Source organism: Eleginops maclovinus, chromosome 19 (assembly GCF_036324505.1).
Source record: "Eleginops maclovinus isolate JMC-PN-2008 ecotype Puerto Natales chromosome 19, JC_Emac_rtc_rv5, whole genome shotgun sequence".
NCBI lineage: Eukaryota > Metazoa > Chordata > Actinopteri > Perciformes > Eleginopidae > Eleginops > Eleginops maclovinus.
In genome coordinates, this window is record NC_086367.1 from 24674544 (window position 1) to 24700889 (window position 26346).

Consider the following 26346-nt stretch of genomic DNA (forward strand, 5'->3'; position numbering starts at 1 on the left):
AATTTACATTTCAAAATAAAACCTGTCTATTTTTGTGACAGACGTATGCCACGTGTCCTCAGCCAATCAGCGCGCAGCTCCAGTTCCGTGTTTGAAGTGAAGCAACACCTCGCTCAGAGACCGGAAAGGAACAGAAATAAGTCTGACTGTGAGAGCTCCCTGCAGCCTGCTCCCCGACAGCATGGTAAACCCTGAAAAGGTTCTATTGTTTGTTTCTTTGTGGAGCTAAAGTATCCGGAAGTTGGTTTTAATGCACCTGTTGCTCTGAAGGGGGACTTCTCTAGATCGTGGTGCTGGGAATACTCAGAGGTGTAAAGTCACTAAGTGCTATTTGGAGGTAATTGTACGTTACTGGAGTATTTCAATGTTATGCTACTGTGTACTTTTACTCCACTACATTTATGTAATACTTTCAGTTGTTAGGCAGGTTTGGATTAATGATATGAAATATAATCAGTCCTTAAATCAGACTTCAGATCTGTTTTCCTACACTCTGGTACTTCGACTTTACGCAAGTACCAGATCTGAGTACTTCTACTTTACGCAAGTACCAGATCTGAGTACTTCTACTTTACTCAAGTACCAGATCTGAGTACTTCTACTTTACTCAAGTACAAGACCTGAGTACTTCTACTTTACTCAAGAACAAGATCTGAGTACTTCTACTTTACTCAAGTACAAGATCTGAGTACTTCTACTTTACTCAAGTACCAGATCTGAGTACTTCTACTTTACGTAAGTACTAGATCTGAGTACTTCTACTTTACTCAAGTACCAGATCTGAGTACTTCTACTTTACTCAAGTACCAGACCTGAGTACTTCTACTTTACTCAAGTACAAGGTCTGAGTACTTCTACTTTACGCAAGTACCAGATCTGAGTACTTCTACTTTACTCAAGTACAAGACCTGAGTACTTCTACTTTACTCAAGTACAAGACCTGAGTACTTCTACTTTACTCAAGAACAAGATCTGAGTACTTCTACTTTACTCAAGTACAAGACCTGAGTACTTCTACTTTACTCAAGAACAAGATCTGAGTACTTCTACTTTACTCAAGTACAAGACCTGAGTACTTCTACTTTACTCAAGTACAAGATCTGAGTACTTCTACTTTACTCAAGTACCAGATCTGAGTACTTCTACTTTACGTAAGTACTAGATCTGAGTACTTATACTTTACTCAAGTACCAGATCTGAGTACTTCTACTTTACGTAAGTACTAGATCTGAGTACTTCTACTTTACTCAAGTACAAGATCTGAGTACTTCTACTTTACTCAAGTACCAGATCTGAGTACTTCTACTTTACTCAAGTACCAGATCTGAGTACTTCTACTTTACTCAAGTACCAGGTCTGAGTACTTCTACTTTACTCAAGTACCAGATCTGAGTACTTCTACTTTACGTAAGTACTAGATCTGAGTACTTCTACTTTACTCAAGTACAAGATATGAGTACTTCTACTTTACTCAAGTACCAGGTCTGAGTACTTCTACTTTACTCAAGTACCAGGTCTGAGTACTTCTACTTGAACTAAGAGCAGGATCTGAGTTCTGTTGTAGTTGTCAGTAACTGTTTGAGTACTGTGTGTCCTCCCCTCTGTCTCATGAGGAACTCTTTAAACCAGTTGAAAAACCCCTGTGTGTGATCAGCTGTTCTTCAGGGTCTCCAGATGTTGGACATCACATGTGTCCTCTTCTATTGATACACAGAAGAGATAGACACAGGAAGGAACCTGAGGAATGTGTTTCAGGCTGTGAAATATATGTATACATCTTTTACAGACTAAATATCTTTCAAACATCCTCTGAGACTTTCTCTAAACACTCAAACCATAAAACCCCCCCGGTCCTTCACTGGTTACAAACCCCCCGTCACCCTCCTGGAGGTCCACTGAAAACACTGTCTCTGTTCCACACACAGGACAGGAATGCTGAGGGACAAGATGTGTGTGTAGGAGGAGTGTTAACCATGGCCTGATTCTGTGTGCAGGTTCAGGATGAGTAAGAGGAGAGGAAGAGCGATGGTCTCGCAGGGGAAGAGACGGAGGGTCTCAGAGGACCTGCAGACAGACTCCAGCAGCACTGTGAGGGGGGGGGGAGCTATAAGTTCTGTTGTGGAGAGATCATCATTTTATTTTTTGCATAATTCAGAATATTTTCCCTCCAAACACATTTTTTAATTCAATAATGTATTAATTTATTTAACCGTGTTGCAATGTCTGGAACGTTTTCCTCTCTCTTTTCATGTTATGGTTTTTTGTTGCGTAATTTGTAATATTTCTCACAGATTTACCTTTCAATAATACATGCATTGATTTTTAAAAACTGTGATTTTGTTATTTAAATAATTTGCTTTTTCTTTTTACGGAACCCGTAAAGGGACATGGGGAAATGAAAAACGTTCTCGTGCTGATAAATCCAGAAACTGATCGATGCATAAACCCATATGGATTTTGTGTAACTCAGGAAGACCAGGGCCACACAAACTTAAGCAGTCCTCTCTGAGCAGTATAACTGTATAGTGTAAGCTTGTGTTTCGTAACTTGATCACGAGAAAGTATTTTCTCAGGATGTTGCAACAAAATATTGCGTGAGATTCGGACTGTGTTTCTTTAGGTATGACAGTTCAAGAATTAGCTAAGCTGTATTTTGACCTGGGACTTCGTCATGAAGACATAGTTACTTTACTTGCAAGTCGTCACCGTTATGTTGTGTCTCAGAGACATTTCAAACGAATTCTGAAGTCGTGTGGTCTTCCTCGGCGCAACAACCACACCACTTTGGATCGCGCAGTTGAGTTCATTGACGACGAGAAACATTGAAGTCTTATTTTATTTCCCCATGTCCCTTTACGGGTTCCATCTCTTTTTGCGTGATTTGGAATATTTGTACCTTTCTATTTAATAATAAATAATAAATCCATTTTTTATTTATGATTCTGTTTTTTATTCATGATTCTGTTTTTTATTTATGATTCTGTTTTTTATTCATGATTTCTTTGACCTAATCTGGAATATTTGATCCTCTTTAGTTTTTATTGTTCATGATTTGTACATCATTGTTTCCTGTGTTTACAGGGGGAGATCGGTCTGATAGAGAGCATCACTCTGAAGAACTTCATGTGTCACCATCTGCTCGGACCCTTCCAGTTCGGACCCAACGTCAACTTCATCGTGGGAAACAACGGCAGTAAGAACCGGACCTATAAATACCTTCTTATATCGGGCTGTTTCTCTCTGGTGGTGTTTAATAAAAAAGTGCTTTATTTAAAGTTCTTAAATATGCAAAAACAGAAAAGGTTTGTCCCACTAAAAACACATCATAATAATTGAGATTTATATTAAAAGTATAATGAAAAAATAACCAAACATGAGCATTTAAAATCAATGTTAGTCAGTTTATTAACTGTGTACTAATGACTTATCTGAACTTCTTTCCCTCAGTTTGACTCTGATCTAATTATAATAACCAGCCATCATTTCTGTAAAATAAACGCTGAATATGTACAGATGATTCTCCATAACTTAATTAATCAGCGGAGGGAAAGTAACCCTGAAAATCAGTGAAAGCATCGTGAGGAATAATCAATTTCACTGACTGTATTCAAAGAGCCCCACCCTGATGAGGTCTGTGGACAGGTGTTTGCAGTCTTTGTGTCCGTGGTGTCCTTCCACTGATTTATTCAACACCTTGGTTTTACTCCTCAGGTGGGAAGAGTGCGATCCTGACCGCTCTGATTGTCGGCCTCGGAGGAAAAGCCACGGCCACGAACAGAGGGATATCTGTGAAGGACTTTGTGAAGACCAGCGAGACGTAAGGACATTATATTATACCTTAAGATCCTTTATATGTTGGTGAGAAACACCCTTTACTTATGGTCTGCTCTTCAGTTCTGCAGAAATCACTGTGAAGCTGAGAAACAGAGGGCTGGACGCCTTTAAAAGAGACGTCTTCGGAGACAGCATCACCATCGAGAGACGCATCTTCACCGACGGGAGCCGGACCTGCAAGCTGAAGAGCCAAACTGGTAATTATTATCATGGAGAACTAGGAGAACAACTACAGAGACACTAAAGGACTACAGAGACACTAAAGGACTACAGAGACACTAAAGGACTACAGGGAGACTAAAGGACTACAGAGAGACTAAAGGACTACAGAGAGACTAAAGGAGTACAGAGAGACTAAAGGACTACAGAGAGACTAAAGGATTACAGAGAGACTAAAGGACTACAGAGAGACTAAAGGACTACAGAGAGACTAAAGGACTACAGAGAGACTAAAGGACTACAGAGAGACTAAAGGACTACAGAGACACTAAAGGACTACAGAGAGACTAAAGGACTACAGAGAGACTAAAGGACTACAGAGACACTAAAGGACTACAGAGACACTAAAGGACTACAGAGAGACTAAAGGACTACAGAGACACTAAAGGACTACAGAGACACTAAAGGACTACAGAGAGACTAAAGGACTACTGAGAGACTACAGGACTACAGAGAGACTAAAGGACTACAGAGACACTAAAGGACTACAGAGAGACTAAAGGACTACAGAGAGACTAAAGGACTACAGAGACACTAAAGGACTACAGAGAGACTAAAGGACTACAGAGAGACTAAAGGACTACAGAGACACTAAAGGACTACAGAGAGACTAAAGGACTACAGAGACACTAAAGGACTACAGAGACACTAAAGGACTACAGAGAGACTAAAGGACTACTGAGAGACTACAGGACTTCAGAGAGACTAAAGGACTACAGAGACACTAAAGGACTACAGAGACACTAAAGGACTACAGAGAGACTAAAGGACTACAGAGAGACTAAAGGACTACAGAGACACTAAAGGACTACAGAGACACTAAAGGACTACAGAGAGACTAAAGGACTACAGAGACACTAAAGGACTACAGAGACACTAAAGGACTACAGAGAGACTAAAGGACTACAGAGACACTAAAGGACTACAGAGAGACTAAAGGACTACAGAGAGACTAAAGGACTACAGAGAGACTAAAGGACTACAGAGAGACTAAAGGACTACAGAGAGACTAAAGGACTACAGAGACACTAAAGGACTACAGAGACACTAAAGGACTACAGAGACACTAAAGGACTACAGAGACACTAAAGGAGTACAGAGACACTAAAGGACTACAGAGACACTAAAGGACTACAGAGAGACTAAAGGACTACAGAGAGACTAAAGGACTACAGAGAGACTAAAGGACTACAGAGACACTAAAGGACTACAGAGAGACTAAAGGACTACAGAGACACTAAAGGAGTACAGAGACACTAAAGGACTACAGAGACACTAAAGGACTACAGAGACACTAAAGGACTACAGAGAGACTAAAGGACTACAGAGACACTAAAGGACTACAGAGACACTAAAGGACTTCAGAGAGACTAAAGGACTACAGAGAGACTAAAGGACTACAGAGACACTAAAGGACTACAGAGACACTAAAGGACTACAGAGACACTAAAGGACTTCAGAGACACTAAAGGACTACAGAGACACTAAAGGACTACAGAGACACTAAAGGACTTCAGAGAGACTAAAGGACTACAGAGACACTAAAGGACTACAGAGACACTAAAGGACTACAGAGACACTAAAGGACTACAGAGAGACTAAAGGACTACAGAGACACTAAAGGACTACAGAGACACTAAAGGACTACAGAGACACTAAAGGACTACAGAGACACTAAAGGACTACAGAGAGACTAAAGGACTACAGAGAGACTAAAGGACTACAGAGACACTAAAGGACTACAGAGAGACTAAAGGACTACAGAGAGACTAAAGGACTACAGAGAGACTAAAGGACTACAGAGAGACTAAAGGACTACAGAGACACTAAAGGACTACAGAGAGACTAAAGGATTACAGAGAGACTACAGGACTACAGAGAGACTAAAGGACTACAGAGACACTAAAGGACTACAGAGAGACTAAAGGACTACAGAGACACTAAAGGACTACAGAGACACTAAAGGACTACAGAGACACTAAAGGACTACAGAGACACTAAAGGACTACAGAGACACTAAAGGATTACACAGAGACTAAAGGACTACAGAGACACTAAAGGACTACAGAGACACTAAAGGACTACAGAGACACTAAAGGACTACAGAGACACTAAAGGACTTCAGCTTTAAATCTCTGACCCTCCCTTTATAATGACGGATGCTGAACTCTCTCCTCTATAACCTCTTGTGTAAGCTGACCCTGTGTCTCTGTGACTGTGTCCCTGTGTCCCTGTGTCTCTGTGTCCCTGTGACTGTGTCTCTGTGACTCTGTGTCTCTGTGACTGTGTCTCTGTGTCTCTGTGTCTCTGTGTCTCTGTCTCTCTGTCTCTCTGTGTCCCTGTGACTCTGTGTCCCTGTGACTCTGTGACTCTGTGACTGTGTGTCCCTGTGTCTCTGTGACTGTGTCACTGTGTCCCTGTGACTGTGTCCCTGTGTCTCTGTGTCCCTGTGACTGTGTCTCTGTGTCTCTGTGTCTCTGTGTCCCTGTGTCCCTGTGTCTCTGTGACTCTGTGTCTCTGTGACTGTGTCTCTGTGACTCTGTGTCTCTGTGACTGTGTCTCTGTGACTGTGTCTCTGTGTCTCTGTGTCCCTGTGTCTCTGTGACTGTATGTCTCTGTGTCCCTGTGTCTCTGTGACTGTGTCTCTGTGTCTCTGTCTGTGTCTCTGTGTTTCTGTCTGTGTCCCTGTGACTGTGTGTCTCTGTGTCTCTGTGTCTCTGTGTTTCTGTCTGTGTCTCTGTGACTGTGTGTCTCTGTGTCCCTGTGTCTCTGTCTGTGTCTCTGTCTGTGTCTCTGTGTTCTGTCTGTGTCCCTGTGTCTCTGTGTCTCTGTGACTGTGTCTCTGTGTCTCTGACTTAGGGATGGGCATGATTAATCGACGATCGATTAATTGATCATTAAGAATTTCGTCGATGACATTCATTTGTTGTCGATAAAACTAATGCAGGTTCTGTTGCGTACTGTGAGTCTGGAAGGAATGCAATGAATTCGCTATGTGGCAGCAATCAGACGTTTACCACACGGGGGCAATGTTTGAAAAAGAACGCCACAGGCCTCCTCAAATACCTGCGAGTTTCCGTGTATTACAAAAGTAATTGTCAGTGCCCGATCTGTTCCCCTCCCCCCCTCCTCTTTCTCAGGTCTCACTGATTCTGACCAACATGAAGAAAACTCACATTCAAGCTCAAATACTCCATGAAGGACTGCATGGCCACGGAACATGTATACACAATAGAGGATTTTATTTGCAAAAGACTACACATGGTCCACTATTTAAAACACAGATTCTACAAACTGGACCACTGCATGGTTGTATTGAAGTTCATTCCCTTCCTTATCGGATTCAAACCCTTGCTGTATAAAACTCCCCCGTTAGTTGGACTATTCCATGTGACCCCTAGCCAGAATTACAAGTGGTCTCAACCAGGTGGCGCAATTTCGCAACGTGCACTTGCTGTTCAGTGGAAGCAAGGACACTGATGGCGATCGGACTGTCTCTATTGTGTGATAACCGCATAACTGATATAGTGTTGGCGGAGTCTGTGTTGTGGACGTGCGTGTGCGTGCATGAAAAATGTAAGTGCATGTAGTCTTGTCCAGTGGAGTGTTCAGGAAGTTTATGTCCGCAATTACCCGCTAACTCCGTAAATGAGGTTAGTTAGCCATAGCAGCTAGCCTTGACATGCGGAGCACGTGGCAGCCCAGCCTGTATTAATGTATAACGCTATCACCCATTAAGTGCAGGGCTAATGTAAGCATTATTATGTACACTACAGTTATTATATAGAATCGTGTGCATTCCTGTACTTCGTTATGTGTGTATGTTAGTTAGGCCTCGTGTAATAGCATATGTCGGTGCTATGCTGTTGCGGCCTTTGGCCAATAGAGGGCGGCATAGGCCAGCCAATTGTGCCTTTACTTCCTGTAGATGACAATTGTATCATGCCTCTACATTACCTGTTTACTGATTTCTGCTTCATCTTTATGGTACACACACACACACACATACATTTACACACAAACCCACACGAGAGAACACACCCTGTATAACACGCTAACCCCTGCTAAACCTACATCAATGTTCAGTTCATCACCCTGCGATAAAGTCTGTTAAAGTTGGAACTGCCTGTGGACAGCCGTTCTTCCTCACAAGTCGTTCAACCCCTTCTTTGCACGTACCTGTGTCCTCCACAAATGGTCCTTCGAGCCGGATTGTGTTGACAGCTTTTCCTAATGGCGACATCACAACATCACGATGAGGAAGAAGAACGTGAAGGTGCTCGTCCTCGCCGGCCCCAAAGGGTCCCGGGACATTTAAAGGACTACGTTCTGGCTTATCCACCCCGACGGCTTGTTCCACCTGCACTGCCAGACGACATACAACGCAGTGACACTGGGTCTCACCCAGTGTTGAACTATCGAACATCCACACCTGAACGACGCTGGACTGAAGGAAGGGAAGACCCTGAGACAGATAGATTACGCCGTATGGAACAGTGTGTATGGGATGTACAGCAGCAGGTCAGGATGTTACAGAGCACACTACAGACATCGATGGAACTCGGCAGGCGTACGCCACATGCGCCCCAGCTCATGCCAGAACGTACCGCTAGTCTGCCTCTCCTCTCGTCAGACATCAGACGACCGGCAACCATCACTGATGAAGGCCGTGTGGATATGCCTCCACCGACATCACCTGCCTCGGTGCCGTCATTACCTGCTGTGTTCCAAACATTGCCCCATAATACACAGGCCTCTCCTTTCCAGCCACCTCGTCAGCAACAAGCATCACACCTCAGTCCAACACATGCTCCAGTCCGATTGGCTCCCGCTTCTCCAGGACATTATGTCCCCTTTCCTCAAATGCCTGTCTCATCTGCGCATTCCCCTCTGGCGCCACGGCCTGGATCTGCTCCAGCTGGCCTACCACATCCACTTCTGCCACAGCAACAGCAGCACCAGGAGCAACGGTCTCCGGCATATACCACTGCCCGGCCAAGTCCTCCTCCTGCTGTCTGGCAACCTGCTTACCCTCAGGCACATCCAAATCCTGTACAGTACCAACAACACATGCCTGCTATGATTCCCGGCATGAATTCACATCTTCTAGGGCAGCCTCCCGTTCTGCAGCCACAGCATCCCCCTCAGGCTGCAGGCCAACAGCACGCGTTTCAGCCCACAGCTCCCCATGTGCATCCACCTCACTCCACCAGCTATCCAAATACCTTTCCACCGCCCACACACCATAACGTGCCTCTGTACGCTCAGGCCCAGCCAGCGGCACAGATGCCAAACTTGATGGAGATGGCCATATCCTCCTCATATGGTATTCCGCGGCCCAAACTGATCAGTTTCACGACTGGGAAAGAGTGATTTCCTGCTGCTGAAGAAAGGGCTAGATGGGGTATTGGGTCCACATGCTCACCTGTCTGAAGATTATAAATACCAAGTGCTGCTACATCATCTCAAATTTCCCAGTGCCTTCCAAATAGCCAAGAAGTATGTCCATGACACCATGACATACACCAAGGCCATGCAGGCACTGCAGCAGCGCTATGGACAGCCAAGACAATTAGTGCAAGGTGAAATAAACACCATCCTTAATGCGCCTGCTGTGAAATATGGAGATGCGGTGGGCTTTGAGGACTTTGCTCTGTCAGTTAATAGCCTTGTTGGACTGCTTAGCAGCCTGGATGGTGCAGCTAGAAGTGAACTATTGTGTGGATAGACTGCTTACTAAACTCCCATCCTCACACAGGGACGGCTTTGCAGAGTATTGTTTAACGAGGCATTCTGCAGAGTGGCACTACGAACACCTACACACTCCCTGATCTTGCTGTGTGGTTGGAGAGGAAATCACAAGCAATCCAGATATCCAAGCGAGCTACAGAAAGCTACACTGCCAACAAGCCACCCTCAGAGCGTAGAGAGCAGAAACAATTCAAGGCTTCAAAACCTCAATCTACTGTTTACTATGGCACTAACCAAGTCCCAGATAAGCCCATTACTGCCTCTACAACATCTTCTTCCGGGAAGAGAGAGACACCTAAAGACAATAAAAGGGAACGCTTCAAGCCCTTCTGTCCCTTCTGCAACAGAACATTACCTGAACTCATGTCATGACCTCAGCAAGCTGACAACCACACAAATAGCAGCATGGATAAAAGACAATAAACGCTGCTGGAAGTGTGGCAGGGCACATCCGCCTGATAACTGCACTCTGAAGAAACCGTGTGCCTCCTGTGGTGATCAACACCTGCAGATCCTGCACGAGACTGTTTCCAGCACAGATAAGAGTGTCCTTGCAGTGAGTACAGTATCCAGCGCCATCTACTTGGATCAAGTCACCCACTCTGGCAGAGTGATGTTAAAGGTCGTGCCAGTGAAACTCCACAGTAAAGGCAAAACACTATCCACACATGCTATCCTGGATGAGGGGTCCGAAAGAACCATCATACTCTTATCTGCAGTGCACTACTTGCAACTGGGCGGAGCAGATGAGTCGCTCAAACTCCGCACTATCAGACAGGAGGTGTCAGAGCTGCAGGGAGCCTCTGTGTCCTTTGATGCGTCAGCACCAGGATGCCCTCAAGTGAGACATCACATCAGCCATGCCTTCACTGCTAAAGAGCTAGACCTCGGTAAACAATCCTGCCCAATGGATGATTTACAGCAGAAGTATTCCCACCTTGGAAATTTTCCAGTTAAAGCATTCAAAGGTGTACAACCTATGCTTCTGATAGGCTCAGACAACCCACAGCTTATCACTCCCACATCTCCTGTCAGGATGGGGCCCCTAGGCAGCCCTGTCGCTGTGAAAACTAAGCTCGGCTGGGCTATACAAGGACCAGCTACTTTCCTCCATCAGCCCGATGGAGCCACTTGTCTCCAAACATCATTAATCCCTCTACACTCTCAAGACCTGCGCACCAGTGTTGAAAGACTATGGCAGCTCGATGTGCTGCCATTTCGGCCTGAGAGAGAAGCCACTCGGTCAAAGCAGGACAAAGAGGCCTTGGAGACACTGGAGGCAAAGACAGCGCGAGTTGATGTCGAGGGCATTTCCCGCTATGCAACTCCTCTTCTGCGCCGAAAAAATGTTGCCAAATTAAAGACTCGCCCAGACGTAGTCATGGCTCTCCTGCGATCCACAGAGAGGCGCCTGGCAAAGGACCCCGAGCTGGCGCAAGTGTACAATCAGGAAATCCACAAACTGGAGCAGGCAGGCTACGCCATCAAACTCACACCCGAGCAGGTTGAAAGCTCAGAGGAGTCCTGGTATATCCCTCATCACCTTGTATACCGAAATCAGAAGCCCAGAGTGGTTTTTAACTGCTCCTTCCATCACCAGCAAGGCTGCCTTAATGACCAGTTGTTACCTGGTCCAACCCTTGGCCCTTCCTTACCCGGCGTCCTGCTGCGATTCAGAGAACATCCTGTGGCTGTGAGCGGAGACATCAAAGGCATGTTTCACCAGGTGCGCCTTCTTCCACAGGATCAGCCCCTGTTAAGGTTTATCTGGAGAGACATGGAGAGGGAACGGAGCCCAGACATTTACCAGTGGCGGGTGCTCCCCTTTGGGACAACATGCAGCCCCTGTTGCGCCACTAATGCCCTCCAGCGGCACGTACAGAGCCACGGAGAAGAGAATGAAGATGTTGTGAATTCAGTTCTGCACTCATTTTATGTTGACAACTGCCTTCAGTCCCTACCTACAGCAACTCAAGCTAAACAGCTCATTGACAACACAAGGCAGATTCTTGCTGCTGGTGGGTTTGAGATCAGGCAGTGGGCCAGCAATCACCCAGAGACGGTGGCTCACCTACCATCTGATGCCAGATCAGAGGGATGTGATCTGTGGCTAAAGGCTAACCAGGCTGATCCTCAGGAGCCAACCCTTGGGCTCGCATGGCACTGTCCATCTGACAGGATTGGATATAAATGCCGCCCAGTTTCATCTGCAGACGCCACAAGCGCAACGTCTACAGCAGGGGTCACCAACCTTTTTTGAACTGAGGGCTACTTCTTGGGTACCGATTAATGTGAAGGGCTACCAATTTGGTACGCTTCAAATTTGCGCGGTTTACCTTTAATTGTATGTTATTATTAATAGTAAAACTAATTAGTTATATTCACCTGTTTGAGGACACTGCTCATTTTAACAAATTTGCACAATAGGCCTAATTATCAATAATGGCTTAAAAAGGAAGGAAACAGACAAATATCAAAATCAGCACTTTATTTCTATTTCACTGTAATCACCATCAAACAGAACAACATAACATTAAACAAAAGTATTTATAGGCCTATTTAATCCATCACAATCTTTCATAAGTTTTAATGGGAAGCCTGGCATTGCATGCTGGCAACCAGGGCCTCGTAATCTGGGCTGTAATTTGACACTGCAAGTCTGAGTGAGTCTTGCAGATGTGCATCAGTGAGCCGTGTTCTGTGTTCGTTTTTTATGAAATTCATGTCAGAAAAGGCTGATTCACAAAGATAGGTAGACCCAAACAGACTGGCAACCTTCATTGCTGCTGTGCACAGACCACTGTACTTTTCAGTATCAACAAGGCCCCAAAAGTTTGCTGCAGCCTGGTGGGCTTTGAGGCGAATGTCATTCTGCAGTGTCACTATTTCTATTTCCACCTGCCCAGCATCCAAGCTGAACATTGCACTTAGTTGCTCAGCAATGGACGTTGTGTCCACGTTTATAAATGGATTCGAAACGAACGACACACATGGCTCAAGTTTATCAATGTCACAAAACCTATTCTCAAACTCTTGCCCAACCCTGTTTATGACTTGAGTGTATTTTTCGGCAGCGTTGCCAAAAATCTCAGACGCAGAGGTATTGTCGTTCAGCACCATCTGCAAAGAGGGGAAGTGCAGCACCTTTTTTCTCTGTAAATGCGCAGAGAAAATGCTCATCTGTGCTTTAAACGCATTTAAAGCACTGATCATGTCGGCAACAGTCTTACCTTTGCCTTGCAGCGCACAGTTCAGATTGTTCAGTTTTCCAGTAATGTCCGTCAGAAATGCCAGGTCTAGTAGCCACGCAACGTCCTCCAGCAGCGATGTGTCTTCGTCTCTAGATTTCATAAAATCTTTGATCTCCCTCAACAGCGACAAAAACCGGAGCAGAATCCGTCCTCTGCTGAGCCATCGGATGTCCGTGTGGAGAAGCAGGTCCCCATATTCAGCCGACAGCTCCGCCAACATCACCTTGAAACTTCGGTGTTGTTTAGCTTTGGAACGGATGCTGTTTATGATCCTCACAACAGGAGTCATTACGTGCTCGAAGCCGATCACCTTAAAAATAAAATAAAATCACTCTTACTCAAAGCACTTAAAAACAATAACAATACAATACAATACAATACAATACAAAACAAAATGTATTTATATAGCGCCGTATCACAACTATGAAGTTGACTCTAACGACCAAAAAGCGCAGTAGGGGCCGGTCTACAAGCAGATGCGTAAAATATGCCCAATAGGCCTACTCATAATTACAAATAGGATATTAGGCCTACAACAAGGATAACATAAATTAATAAAATACAAAATGAAAACGCACCTTTGCACATAAGGCCTGCTGGTGAATGATGCAGTGGTACTGTACGAATTTCGGGAACGCTGGGTCGCTTTTACAGAGCGCGATGAACCCTGCATGCCGTCCGGTCATCGCAGGAGCCCCATCGGTGGTAATCGACACCAGCTTTTCCAGTGGTATGTTTCTGTTGTTGAAAAACTCCTTCACCGCGTTGTAGATATCAACCCCCCTTGTGCTGGTTTTTAGGGGGAGTAGTGTGAGAAGTTCCTCTTTTGTAGAGAAATCTTGAAACACCATCCGAACAAACATCATCAGCTGCGCCGTGCTGCTGCTGTCGATGGACTCATCACATTGGATGCTGAACCACCTGCACTCCCTGAGATCCTGGTCCAGCTGATCAGTCAAGTTGTCGGACATTGCTGTCACTCTCCTGACCATTGTGCTTGCCCCCATTTGAACATCAGCTACAGAAGAGAGCACTTCCTTCCCATATTTCTCGTCTTTAAGCACAGTGTTCAGAACTATCATCATCGTTTCCTTGAAAAGGTCTCCATCTGTAAATGCCTTCTTCTTCTTTATCAGGTGTTCTGTTGCTCTGAACGAGGCTTCGGTAGCTTTCTGAGATTTTTTAGCTGGTCTTGTGAAAAAAGACTGTTGCTTGCACAATCCTGCCTTTAGCTCACTTACTTTTTCCACTCGTAGTGCGCTGCCCGGTGGGTAGTTAGCATGGTAGCTTGCGTGACAGGTCTTGAAATGCCTCTCAACATTGTGCCGCTTTGGTATCGCCACAGTCGCCCGGCAAATGAGACACACGCAGGCATCTTTTACAGTGGTAAAAAAAAACTCTTGCTCCCATTCACCGTGAAAATAATACGTTCTCTTTCTTTTTTCTGCCATGTTTTCGATTAAATTGTAATCATCCGTTCATCTTGACTTCGCTTCACTGCACTGACTGGACTCGGTCTCCACGCAACGGTTGTCGTGGAGACCAGCTAGGTCCAATCTACGTAATCTGAAGCATTTTATTTTACACAAATTACGTTTTATAAGTAGGCATATGTTTATATGCGTGCATACTGCATATTGTTATCTTCTTACAAGCAATGCAATATATTTAAAAATAATAGAAAGTTTAACAACGAATAAAATAAAGTTGTGTGTCACGTGAGAACTAGGCTATTTTAGAACAGGCCTTCGCGGGCGACTCAAGTAGTCCTCGAGGGCGCCATGGCGCCCGCGGGCGACGCGTTGGTGACCCCTGGTCTACAGGATATTAGCCTCACAATATGACCCATTAGGCTACATCACGCCCTTCACCACGCAAGCTAAAGTCCTTGTGCAGTCTCTTTGGAAGAGGAGACAGGCTGGGATGAGGCAATCGAGGATGAGCTACTTCGCCAGTGGCAGGAGTGGGTTAGTGAGCTTCAACATCTGCCTAGCATCAGTATTCCCAGGTGCTACATCACACCTGAAACTGAAAACCGCTCAATCCAGCTGCATGTTTTCTGCGACACCTCAGAGCGTGCTTAAGGAGCAGTGGCATATCTGCGGCTGCAGGCTTCTCATGACGTTGTCCACACCACCTTTGTCATGGCCCGATCGCGTGTCGCTCCCAGAAAACAGACATCAATTCCCCGCTTGGAGCTATGTGCTGCTCTAGCAGGAGCCCAGCTGTCAAAACTCCTGAACACTGAGTTAACCCTTCCTATCAGTGACACCATACTGTGGTCGGATTCCACAACGGTACTCCACTGGATCGCTCCGAGTCCTGCCATTACAAAGTGTTCGTGGGTACGCGAATCACTGAAATTCAGGAGCTGACAGAGGCGGAGGGATGGAGATACGTGACATCAAAGCACAATCCTGCGGATGACCTGACCCGGGGGAAGACACTCCTGGAACTCTCTGTACCAAGTCAGTGGAGCCAAGGCCCTGACTTCCTCAAACAGACAGAGGAATACTGGCCTATTCAGCCTTCACAGAGCACAAGTGACGAAAGTGAGTTAAGGAAGTCTGCATTCTGCGCTCACGTTACTGTCGACACTTCCCCTCTGCCTATCACCGCACAACCCCAAACATAGGCAGAGTTGGTTCAGGCTACATACCAGTCTCAACACGAAGCCGACGGCCCATCTATGTCAGCCTCCCAGCGTCTAGATACTGAGGTTCAACTCCTGAAGTGGCAGCAGTCCACTCCAGATCTGACAGTGGGGCAAGTGGTAATGGTTGTAGACTCACAACTGCCACGTGCTCTTTGGCCTGTGGGCAGAGTCAAACAGGTGACGCCAAGCCCTGATGGAAGGATCAGGGTGGCAGACGTGGCTATAGGGAAGCACACCTATAGCCGCTCCGTCGCCAAACTCGTCATCCTGCCGGAGATGCCTGCTGAGGATGCAGTCATAGTAACAGGGACTTTTACGGGAGCACATTAGGGGGCGGCTCTATAAAACTCCCCCGTTAGTTGGACTATTCCATGTGACCCCTAGCCAGAATTACAAGTGGTCTCAACCATGTGGCGCAATTTCGCAACGTGCACTTGCTGTTCAGTGGAAGCAAGGACACTGATGGCGGTCGGACTGTCACTATTGTGTGATAACCGCATAACTGATATAGTGTTGGCGGAGTCTGTGTTGTGGACGTGCGTGTGCGTGCATGAAAAATGTAAGTGCATGTAGTCTTGTCCAGTGGAGTGTTCAGGAAGTTTATGTCCGCAATTACCCGCTAACTCCGTAAATGAGGTTAGTTAGCCATAGCAGCTAGCCTTGCCATGCGGAGCACGTGGCAGCACAGCCTGTATTAATGTATAACGCTATCACCCATTAAGTGCAGGGCTAATGTAAGCATTATTATGTACACTACAGTTATTATATAGAATCGTGTGCATTCCTGTACTTTGTTATGTGTGTATGTTAGTTAGGCCTCGTGTAATAGCATATGTCGGTGCTATGCTGTTGCGGCCTTTGGCCAATAGAGGGCGGCATAGGCCAGCCAATTGTGCCTTTACTTCCTGTAGATGACAACTGTATCATGCCTCTACATTACCTGTTTACTGATTTCTGCTTCATCTTTATGGTACACACACACACACATTTACACACAAACCCACACGAGAGAACACACCCTGTATAACACGCTAACCCCTGCTAAACCTACATCAATGTTCAGTTCATCACCCTGCCATAAAGTCTGTTAAAGTTGGAACTGCCTGTGGACAGCCGTTCTTCCTCACAAGTCGTTCGACCCTTCTTACAGAGGATAGGAAATCAAGCTGCAGCACAACCAAAACTTTGCACGCACCGTGTCCTCCACACTTACATTTGTTGCCATAAAGTAAAACCTTAATGAGGTTTAGAGTAACAGTAAGCCGTTTAATCCACGTTAACGTTCTTCTTATTCATTGATATTTCAGGACAGCTTATCTCCAACAAGAAGGAGGAGCTGACCTCCATTCTGGACCACTTTAACATCCAGGTACAGCTCTAAGTGTACATACTTTATTATTGTTGATATTCTAAAGGACTTTCCTTTAAATGTGTGGGTCTTCCTTCGTCAGTGCATGTTTCATTCTCTTTTCCCTGATTTATTTTGACCGCTGTGCCCCTAATAACAATAAAACTCCTCCTGTTTCATTCTGCAACTTGGTGCATGCACTAATGTTATTTTCTAAGCTCGCATTAATGATGTGCTTTAACGTTTTGCAGCTGGATAACCCGGTGTCCATCCTGAACCAGGAGATGAGTAAACAGTTCCTGCATTCAAAGAGTGAATCAGACAAATACAAGGTGCAGCACCAGCATTATTCCTCCTGTAATCATGAGTGAATCAGAGGCGGATATAATATCCATATCCCCTGGTGTGTGAGTAACGCTCCCTGCTGTTTCCTGCTGCAGTTCTTCATGAAGGCCACGCTCCTGGATCAGATGAAGAGAGATTATGTTCACATCAAACAGACCAAGACCCTCACCAGGCAGCAGGTGGAGAGGCAGGAGGAGGTGAGGATATATATTTCCCATGTAATACAGATTTTAAAACCATGCTGCAATAATCAGGACTCGTGCGTCACTTCAGGGATTTACAGAATCATAGCGAGACTTTATTTTTGGACGTTCTTTGTTTTAAACACCGAGACATTTAGGTGAAAGATTCAGACTTTTCAGGAAAAAGAATCGAGAAAATTGTTACAGAAAAATTGAAATGTTTAAATCTTGAATTTATGATATAAAAAAATCTGATGTAAAAAATAAAAGTCTAGATTTAATTCTTTGAAATTCTGAATGATATTTTCTCTAAGTCAGTTTTCATCCTCACTTTATATTTGTCTCTAATATTTGCTGTAGGCGATAGAACACTTCTTATTTAGTGATGTTTCAGTTTGTGTCTCACCTGAAGAGCGTACTAGATGAAAACACATCAGTATTTAGCCTCTAAAATAAAGGCTTCTTAATCATTCTTCCCTTTTGCTTACTTAAACTCTTCCTTTAGACATAAATATTATTTCCCCTGCAAACTGAAACCACATCTGCACAAAACACTTTGTATTTGACTCCTTTCCCTTTCTTGCTGATAAGTCTCTGAGTCATTACATTCACCATGCACAGTATATTGTTTATGCCTGGATGAACTGTAACCGTGCAGCTGTGCTCAGTCTCTGAAGGACCTGAAGCAGGACTTCCTGCAGAAGAAGGAGCGGTTCGAGACGCTGCCGTCCTTCAGCGACATGAAGGAGCTGCTGATGAACCTGAGGAAGAACATGGCCTGGAGTCTGGTGAGGAAGCGCCTGCTGGTGAGAAACCATCGTGCATGTTGCAGACAGACGTTGCTCATGCTGTTTCCTCCCGCCAGGTTCGAGATAAGGAGCAGTTTGTGCAGCGGTTAAAGGAGGAAGTGGAGAAAGAGGAGAGTAACCAGAAACACGAGGAGAACCTGCAGCTCTGCCAGGTCGGATTCTATTTATTAAACTCTACATTTGATCTTATTACATACGAGCGGAGATTTCCCACACAGAATTTTTAACTTGTGATAAATCCTTGCTCAGTAAGGCCATAGAGAAGTCATTTCCATCCTCTTGTTGTGAGGAAGTGATTCAATTATTGGAGATTTCTGCTGAGAGAAGGGTCAACCCTTCTGGAGGTTAAGAAGAAGAAAGTTGATCACATGAAACACGTTTAATAAATCAATGTTTGGACGAAAGAGTCGTTTTTATTGAAGAAAAAGATGAAAACTTCAGAATCAGACATCAAAAATCCTTTGGTGCAGGCTTTAGTGATGAAGTGTGAATGAATTACTGGAGAGAAAGCTCTCCTGGAGGTAAAGACAACGAGCAGAATTTGAGAAAGAAGAAGTAGTAGAATGCAGACCAAACAATGTTTAAAGACAAAGATCCTCAAAGTGTTTTAGTAAGTTAGAAAACAAACCTCTAATGTTTCAAGATCTCTGGGAGAAACTGGAGACACAAACAGTTAGTGAGATAAACTCCCGGATGAGCTTTACAACTCATGTTTTATAAGATCCATAGACCTGTAATTCATCTAATGCACGTCTCTTCTTACCTTCCCCTCAGACTAAGCTCACAGCAGCAGAGCAGAAGTTGCAGGGCGTTAGGAGCAGATCGGACGGCCTGACGCAGGAACGGGAAGCTCTATCTGAAGGTCATCTGAAGCTGAAGGAGCAGCTGAAGGTCGTCAGCCGAGCTCACAAAGAGCAGGAGGTACTGAGATCCTCTGACGTGGGAAGAGAGCCTCCTTTCTATTGGTTAAAGTGGAATCCTCTCTTCCTTTTAGATCGTTTACTTCAGGGCTCTGAACAAACTCAAACAGGCGGAGCGGGAGCAGAGCCTCCTTGAGGAGAAGATTAACAAGGCGAGAACAAGGTAAGGAAGTAGATAAGTCAATGGTGTTCTGAATGTGTTTTTTGGTTGTAAGCCTGAAATAAAGTCTGTGGTTAAAATAAGGTGAAGAGAGTTTTGTGTTAGGACATCAAATACCTCCTTAAATATTCAACTGGTGGATTTAAAAACGGGTTGCTAACATCATGCCCAACATGATCCGCCATTGGCTTCAGTTGGTTTTAATGGGAGTGAATGGGCCATTTTAAATCTGACTATCATTTATTATATGGAAAACCACTGATGGAAACAGTGACAGTGATCCTGTTTTGAAAATGGCCTTTAAAGGGTTAACGTCCTGAAAAGGATCACATATTTGGTGTGTTTGATCAGGACTGAAGTTGGTTCAAAGATTTAACCCCAAAAAGGTAGAAAAATATATGAATCTGTTTATCATTTGATAGCAGGTTTTGGAAGTGGACATGTCTGTCCTGGATGGACCTGTAGGGTAGTACATTTGTACACAGTGGTTTATAGACACAACTAAAGTGTTTCTCAAATGAAACCTGAAAAATGACCCATTTGGACAGAAATGTCCAGAGTGAAACCTGAGGGTTGACACTCTTCTCTCTGCCTGTATTTCAGTCTCAGTGTGAGTACAGATGGAGAGACAGAGTATTCGAAGCAGCAGAAGACGATCGTGAGTCTGAGGAAGCAGCTGGAGGAACTCGAGGAAACGTCTTCGCAACTGAACGAGGAAATCAAGAACCAACATCAGGCGCTGTTCACAGGAAGAGAGGAGCGGGACAAACTCGGGTCAGAAAAGATATTCTGCTTCTGAATATATATATATATTTATATATATATATATTTATATATAAATATATATTTATATATATATATATTTATATATATATATATATATAAATATATATTTATATATAAATATATATTTATATATATATATATTTATATATAAATATATATTTATATATAAATATATATTTATATATAAATATATATATATATAAATATATATATATATATATATATATATATATTTATATATAAATAGTTTTTTTCCACAGATTTTTCACTTTTTGTCAAAAGCACGGGACAATAGAGATCAGATCTACAAAATGTCCAGACATAATTTGAGACCAAGTTCTGTTGTTGAGCAGGCTGGAGGAGAGGAACATTCAGGTTCTGTACGAGTCCAAAGCAAGGAAGAGGAACCAGGTTCTGGCCAGCAGGTCCAACAAGCTGAAGCGTTTCGGAGACCAGGTTCCCGACCTGCTGCGCTCCATCGATGAGGCGACTGCCGCCGGACGCTTCCAGAAGAAACCCGTCGGACCCATCGGTGAGGCTCTGATCTTCTGGAAGAAATATGCTCAATCATTTTCTTTCTTTGAGTTGAATCCTTCAATGTGAAGCCGACTGTTAGCGGAGCTTAGCGTAAATTATAACAAGGTGTGTAAATACAGTTTTCTGTGTGTTTCAGGGGCGTGCATCAGCCTGAAGAACCCCCTGCTGGCGGCGGCGGTGGAGGCGTGTCTGCGCAGCTTCATGAAGGCGTTCTGCTGCGATAACTACCGGGACGAGGCGCTGCTGCAGGAGATCATGAGGCAGCACTATCCGAGGGGGAACCGGCCGCAGATCATCGTCAGCCCGTTCTCCGACAAACTCTACAACCTGCACGGACGGTACGGAGCGGCAGGAGGTAGATTAGTGTTTCATATTTCAGATTTATTTCAAATCTGCTTCTCTGGTGTTTGCAGGAAGGCTGTGCATGCGGAATATCCCTCTGTGCTCGACATCCTCACCGCCACCAGTTCGGTCATCATCAACTGTCTGATCGACATGAGGGGCATCGAGTCCGTCCTCATCATCAAAGTCAGAACCAGCCTTTATTTTTATTAGGTGTATTTGAATTAGAGTTTGGACTCCACGGTGATCTTTTCAGTCTGTTTATGGAAGTGTTTGATTGCAGTTTGATATGTATTGTAAGAGTTTAAATATGATTCATATCTTTGTTTAGCTTTATTCATTTTATTTTTATAGATATGACCTTGTTCTTTTTTATCTTACGTTTATATTTTTCTATAATAAGTTAATACAAAATGAAATGCATTTATTTATTTAAATTGAAGGAAATCTAGTTTCAGTTTTGAAGGATTTTTAGTTTTCCATAGTTTCAGTTTTATGGTAAGAACTCTGCCTGCTCTAAAGCCTGCTGAGTCTGAGTCCTGCAGTGCTGCTGTTGTTTCTGACCTGTGTTTGTTTGTGTGTCCTCAGGAGAAGGACGTGGCTCGGCGGGTGATGCAGCAGAGCCGTCCCCCGAAGAACTGCAGGGAGGCGTTCACTGCCGAGGGGGACCAGGTTTTCCCCAACAGATACTACACCTCCGACTTCAGCGTGGCCAAATACCTCGGGGGGGACCTGGAGACTGAAATCAGGTTCCTGAAACATCAGAGCTTCATGGAATACTGAATAATGTTGATTTGAGGAAAGAGTTGTGATCTGATGTTGGTCTGGTTCCTCCCTGTGTCAGCGTGCTGGACTCGGACCTGGAGAACCTGCAGGCCCAGCTGAGCCGCTTCCACTTGCAGGTCTGCTGCGTGAGCGAAGACATCAGGAGGATGGAGAGCGGGCTGAACAGAACCATCGTGACCCTCAAGAAGAACCTGGTACCAGAACCACAATCATAACATTGGAACACAACATGGCAGTAGACTTGAGCAGAATAGGGGCCGTTTAAATCTACGGTTCATTCCTGAAATATTTGAACCTATTTTTGACTTCTCTCAGATATTTGACGGAAGAGGAGGAGAGACACATGAGGAAATGTTTTCAGAATCTGAGGAAGAGGGCGTCTTTTTTAGAGACATTTCTGAGTTTTGAGAAATTTCTGATTTTGGACTTTCTCAGAATTCTGTGTTCCCCATCATTTTAAGGAACTTGTAATTAATTGTGTTAATAGCACTAATGAAGAGGTGAAATGTCAGGGTGGCGTCTGTTCAGATATTTAATCAATAACAACAATAACAAACCTCATTTCAAACAACACGTAAACAAATGAAGGTCCTTCATTAAAAAAATACAGATAAAGGAAATGATTTAATTGAACCAGAAGAAACCCCCCCGACAGAAAGTACAGTACATTCAAAGTCTGCTCTTCTATCACACTGAGCTACATTTAGAAATGGGATGTGGAAATCACTTTACTGTTTTTACTGCAGGCTTCTGTGAATCAGGTGAAAGCATCGATATCAGAGCTGGAGGCGGCGGGGGAGGAGCTCATCGAGGACATCAGCGCCTTGGTGATTCATGTATTACCTTTATATCTTCTAAAAACACACAGCTGAATCTAAAGGGTCTAAATGTGTGACCATCGTCCTGCAGGAGGAGGAGGCCAAGGAGAGTCTGCAGAAGATGGAGGCGGAGCGGCAGGCGATGCTGGAGGCCAAGGCGGAGCTGGATAAACATGGAGAGAGGCTGGAGGACGTGGAGTCGAGACACTCGTCGGTCAGAGAGAGACTCGACCGACTCTGTGAGGAGGGGGAGGCGATGAAGGTGAAGCGCAGAGATAAAATAACCTCAGAAATCAGAAGATGCTCCGTGTTGCTGCAAGCTCGGGTCCCTCAGATGTAGAGGAGGCAGTGGATGGGATTCATATTGTTGTTATTGTTGTTGTCCTCAGGAGGAGCAGCAGAGGCTGGAGGCTGAGAGCAGCCAGCATGAACAAAGCCTCCAGATCTTAGAGAAGAAACTGATGAGTCATGAAGAAAACGTCAGAGAGATGAAGAGTGTGCTCGCTCAGACAGAGGAAGAGTTACAGGTCAGCTGCACTCACACACCTTTACTCACACACTGCAGACTACAGGGTTTCAGCTGCTGTATAAACACGCTGCTGCATGCACGGGTCATTGGGATTCCATAACTTGACTGCCGGCCTCCTTCCGGTCCTGCAGGATCCAACAAGAGAAGGCTGCAGAGAAAAGCAGACTGCTCTTCTCTTAGCCAGTCTTCTTTCACATTAGTGGAAATACTGATATGCATATGTTTAATACCCCCCCCCGCAGGAGTGTGTGCGTAAAGCGTCAGAGATCAGTCCTCAGCGGCAGGTGGTGTCATGCAGCAGCAGGAGTTTGGACACAGAAATAACTCGCCTGCAGAGGAAAATCAAAGTCTACGAGAGCATTCACGGAGAGCAGCAGCAGGTGATGAGGTGAGGAGACTGAGCATCAAAGCATGGCCTGGTTTTACACCGTGCAAACTTAAGTAATCACATAAATATGTCCTTCCTCCCCCAGGGAGTACGCTGAAGCGCTGTCTCTGTACAGACAGAAGAGCAAACAGGTGAGAGACCTGCGCAGGTTCATCGACCGCCTCGAACAGATCATGTCCGACAGACAGAACAGATACAAGGTGCTGAGGAGGTAAACAACGCAGGAAACATAAGCATTTAAAGAGGTTGTGCTCTCCTGTAGTGTGTTCTATAGGTTTTAATGCATGTCAATGGTCTGCAGAGACTAAAATCCCTGAGTTCCCTCCAGATGGAGTCGTCCCCCCCACCCACAAATATTTAGACTTTTTAGAATTTAGTTCTCAGGGTGTTTACTCATTTTCAGAATGTCTCGTTTCTTCTCTGAATATTGGCTTTTTTATTTAGAACTTTTTTTCTCGTTCTTTCTTAGAATTTGCTTATTTTCAGACCTTAAATGATGTAGACTCAGTGGAGCCACTAAATACTGATATACACCTGAACCTCAGCACAATACGGACTCAAAGTGGCAGACACACTTCAGAGTGTCCTGCAGGGAATCTACACACAGATGTTCTTCTGATTGTTTAACAATAATACGGTTTGATTATTCCTCTGTTCTTCCTTCAGGTCTCTCTCAGTCAGGTGTAAGTTATATTTCCATAGCTTCATGATAAAGATGAACTGCTGCGGCTTCATGATCTTTGACCATAACAACGAGACGCTCTCCATCTCCGTACGTATCCTCCATTCATTCATACAGCCGTCACTCCTGTCTGTCTTCTTCCAGCATGTGCAATGGAAGTGTAGTCAAGAGTAGGACTAAATCCACTATAGAACAAATAGTTACTCACTGAAGTTACACACCTGTGTTTGCTGACCTGTGCAGGTGATGCCCCCGGGCCGGGAGGATGGGGTGGGAGTGAGTGACATGCGCTCTTTGAGTGGGGGGGAGCGCTCATTCTCCACCGTCTGCTTCATGCTCTCTCTGTGGGAAATCACTGAGTCTCCCTTCAGGTGCCTCGACGAGTTCGACGTGTACATGGTGAACACACACACTCCCCCCCCCCCACACACACACACACACAAAGGCTGGGCTTCATGCAGAACCATCAGGAATAACTGACAGAGACAATACAAAATGCATTCCTGTGAATAATGTTTATCTAGGGCTTTTATTGTGAAAGGTAGGAAGGGGGAGTGTCTGGTTTGACTCACTTTTATTCAGTCTTTCGTTATTTTTGTTCTTGCAGGATATGCACAACCGGCGGATCTCTCTGGACCTCCTGCTGGAGCTTTCTGAGCGGCAGACTCTCCGTCAGTTCATCTTTGTCACTCCTCTCACCACCAGGTGGCGCTCCTCTTCACACGCTGACCTTTCTATGACTTTTACACATTCAATTTCACATCTTAGTTTCCAGTGCGGTGGCTGAAGCGTACCATCAGATCAATTATAGATTCATTATTTGGTGTTTATTGAATTATATTATTTCTAATTTGATATCATTTTGTTTTTGTGGAATTATTTTAAATGGATTTAAATTTCTAGCACTTTTGATTTATTGTTGTCTTTACATCTTGATAAAGACATGCTATGATTTATTAGTATAATTAGTCATTTCCCAACAGATTCCCCGTTCATATCATTCAAAGACAAATGTATTCCATCAGTCATGTTTGAATTACAGGGTTCCTGCCGTTGCTTGAAATCCTTGAAAACATTTTCATTATAATTTTTAGTTTGGTTTGAAAAGTTCCATTTTCATTTTCAATTTCCTGCTCTTTTGTTGTTGCACCATAAAATGGGATGAGGAAGAGCAATAACTAGTGTCCTGTTTATACTGTATGCACTTTTATGTAATTTACCCCAGCAGTAAGGGGCTGAACACACTTGAAAGTTCTCCTTGAAATGCTTCAGTTTGACCTCTTAGACGGGCTGGAGACCTTTTGAATTACCACCGTGCCCGCTGCTCTACTCTTCTCCTTACTCTGGCTCTGTGTTTTATGTCTTTCAGCAATCTGCCAAAGTCCAGAATGATAAAGATCCACAAGCTGCAGGATCCAGAGAGGATGTGCAGCGAAGCTCAGGAGGAGGAAGAAGAGGACGAAGAAGAATAAAAGAGACAGACGTTAGCATGGTGTGTGTGTGTGTGTTAAAGCTTTGCTAATTGTGATTCAGGAACCTTTTAATAGTAAACCAGTTCAACTTATCAAACGGGTTTCAGGTCAACAGTTCCCTAGTGGTGTGTAGAGCACTATTTACAGTTAGGGTTAGGGTCATACAGAATGCATTCGCTTGTTTCAGTATTAAAGAGAGTTTAAGGAACCATCAGTTCATCTGAAGGTTGGGAAATGTAACCGGATCAGAGCTGGTGTATTCATTATAGATGGGGCTTTGTTGAACTCGTTATAATGCTATACCGTAATGTTTCCTGTACAGGTATTGTTACAACCTAAGTCTTGTTCTGTCTGAATCCCAAATACATGTGCTCTAATATGATGTAAACACATCTGCATATTTAAGAGGCTGGAAATGGCATTTAAAGACGGGAAACTGCTTCACAGTTGATCAATTGTCTCTACATTTCCCTGCTGTGAATGATCAAAACCAGTGTTAAAATAAATCTAAATGCTTTTGTTTTCCACACG

The 26346-nt window shown here is 44.3% G+C and overlaps 2 protein-coding genes across 5 annotated transcripts; one reads left to right on the forward strand and one right to left on the reverse strand.

Moving 5' to 3' along the window:
- Window positions 1–88: 88 nt before the first annotated feature.
- smc6 (structural maintenance of chromosomes 6) lies at window positions 89–26344 on the forward strand. Of its 4 annotated transcripts, XM_063908720.1 has the most exons (28): window positions 146–184; window positions 271–337; window positions 1995–2088; window positions 3082–3193; window positions 3712–3817; window positions 3895–4031; window positions 17019–17080; window positions 17311–17391; window positions 17500–17601; window positions 18255–18374; window positions 18452–18547; window positions 19170–19316; window positions 19390–19478; window positions 20079–20249; window positions 20615–20793; window positions 20935–21136; window positions 21212–21326; window positions 21729–21889; window positions 21985–22120; window positions 22673–22753; window positions 22836–23006; window positions 23134–23271; window positions 23516–23661; window positions 23747–23872; window positions 24328–24433; window positions 24587–24742; window positions 24951–25048; window positions 25713–26344. In XM_063908720.1, exons 3-28 carry the CDS (start codon window positions 2002–2004, stop codon window positions 25813–25815), a joined length of 3228 nt encoding a protein of 1075 aa, XP_063764790.1. In that variant the 5' UTR covers window positions 146–184; window positions 271–337; window positions 1995–2001; the 3' UTR covers window positions 25816–26344. The 4 variants fall into 4 exon arrangements, with proteins under 4 accessions (XP_063764789.1, XP_063764788.1, XP_063764791.1 ...); XM_063908719.1 differs by lacking the exon at window positions 271–337 and having other exon boundaries at window positions 89–184; XM_063908718.1 differs by having other exon boundaries at window positions 138–337.
- On the reverse strand, window positions 12278–14864 carry LOC134881029 (general transcription factor II-I repeat domain-containing protein 2A-like). Its single transcript, XM_063908132.1, has 2 exons — window positions 13634–14864; window positions 12278–13365 (listed from the first exon to the last, which is right to left on the reverse strand). Exons 1-2 carry the CDS (start codon window positions 14504–14506, stop codon window positions 12391–12393), a joined length of 1848 nt encoding a protein of 615 aa, XP_063764202.1. The 5' UTR covers window positions 14507–14864; the 3' UTR covers window positions 12278–12390.
- Window positions 26345–26346: the final 2 nt, after the last annotated feature.

Coding starts and splice junctions, on each gene's coding strand:
- LOC134881029 (XM_063908132.1), bottom strand. CDS start 14,506: ATGGCAGAAAAAAGAAAGAGAACGTATTATTTTCACGGTGAATGGGAG. Junction 13,366..13,633: donor AGCAGGCCTTATGTGCAAAG/GTGCGTTTTCAT, acceptor TTTATTTTTAAG/GTGATCGGCTTCGAGCACGT.
- smc6 (XM_063908719.1), top strand. CDS start 2,002: ATGAGTAAGAGGAGAGGAAGAGCGATGGTCTCGCAGGGGAAGAGACGG. Junction 18,548..19,169: donor AGAACCTGCAGCTCTGCCAG/GTCGGATTCTAT, acceptor CCTTCCCCTCAG/ACTAAGCTCACAGCAGCAGA. Junction 23,007..23,133: donor AGGAGGGGGAGGCGATGAAG/GTGAAGCGCAGA, acceptor TGTTGTCCTCAG/GAGGAGCAGCAGAGGCTGGA.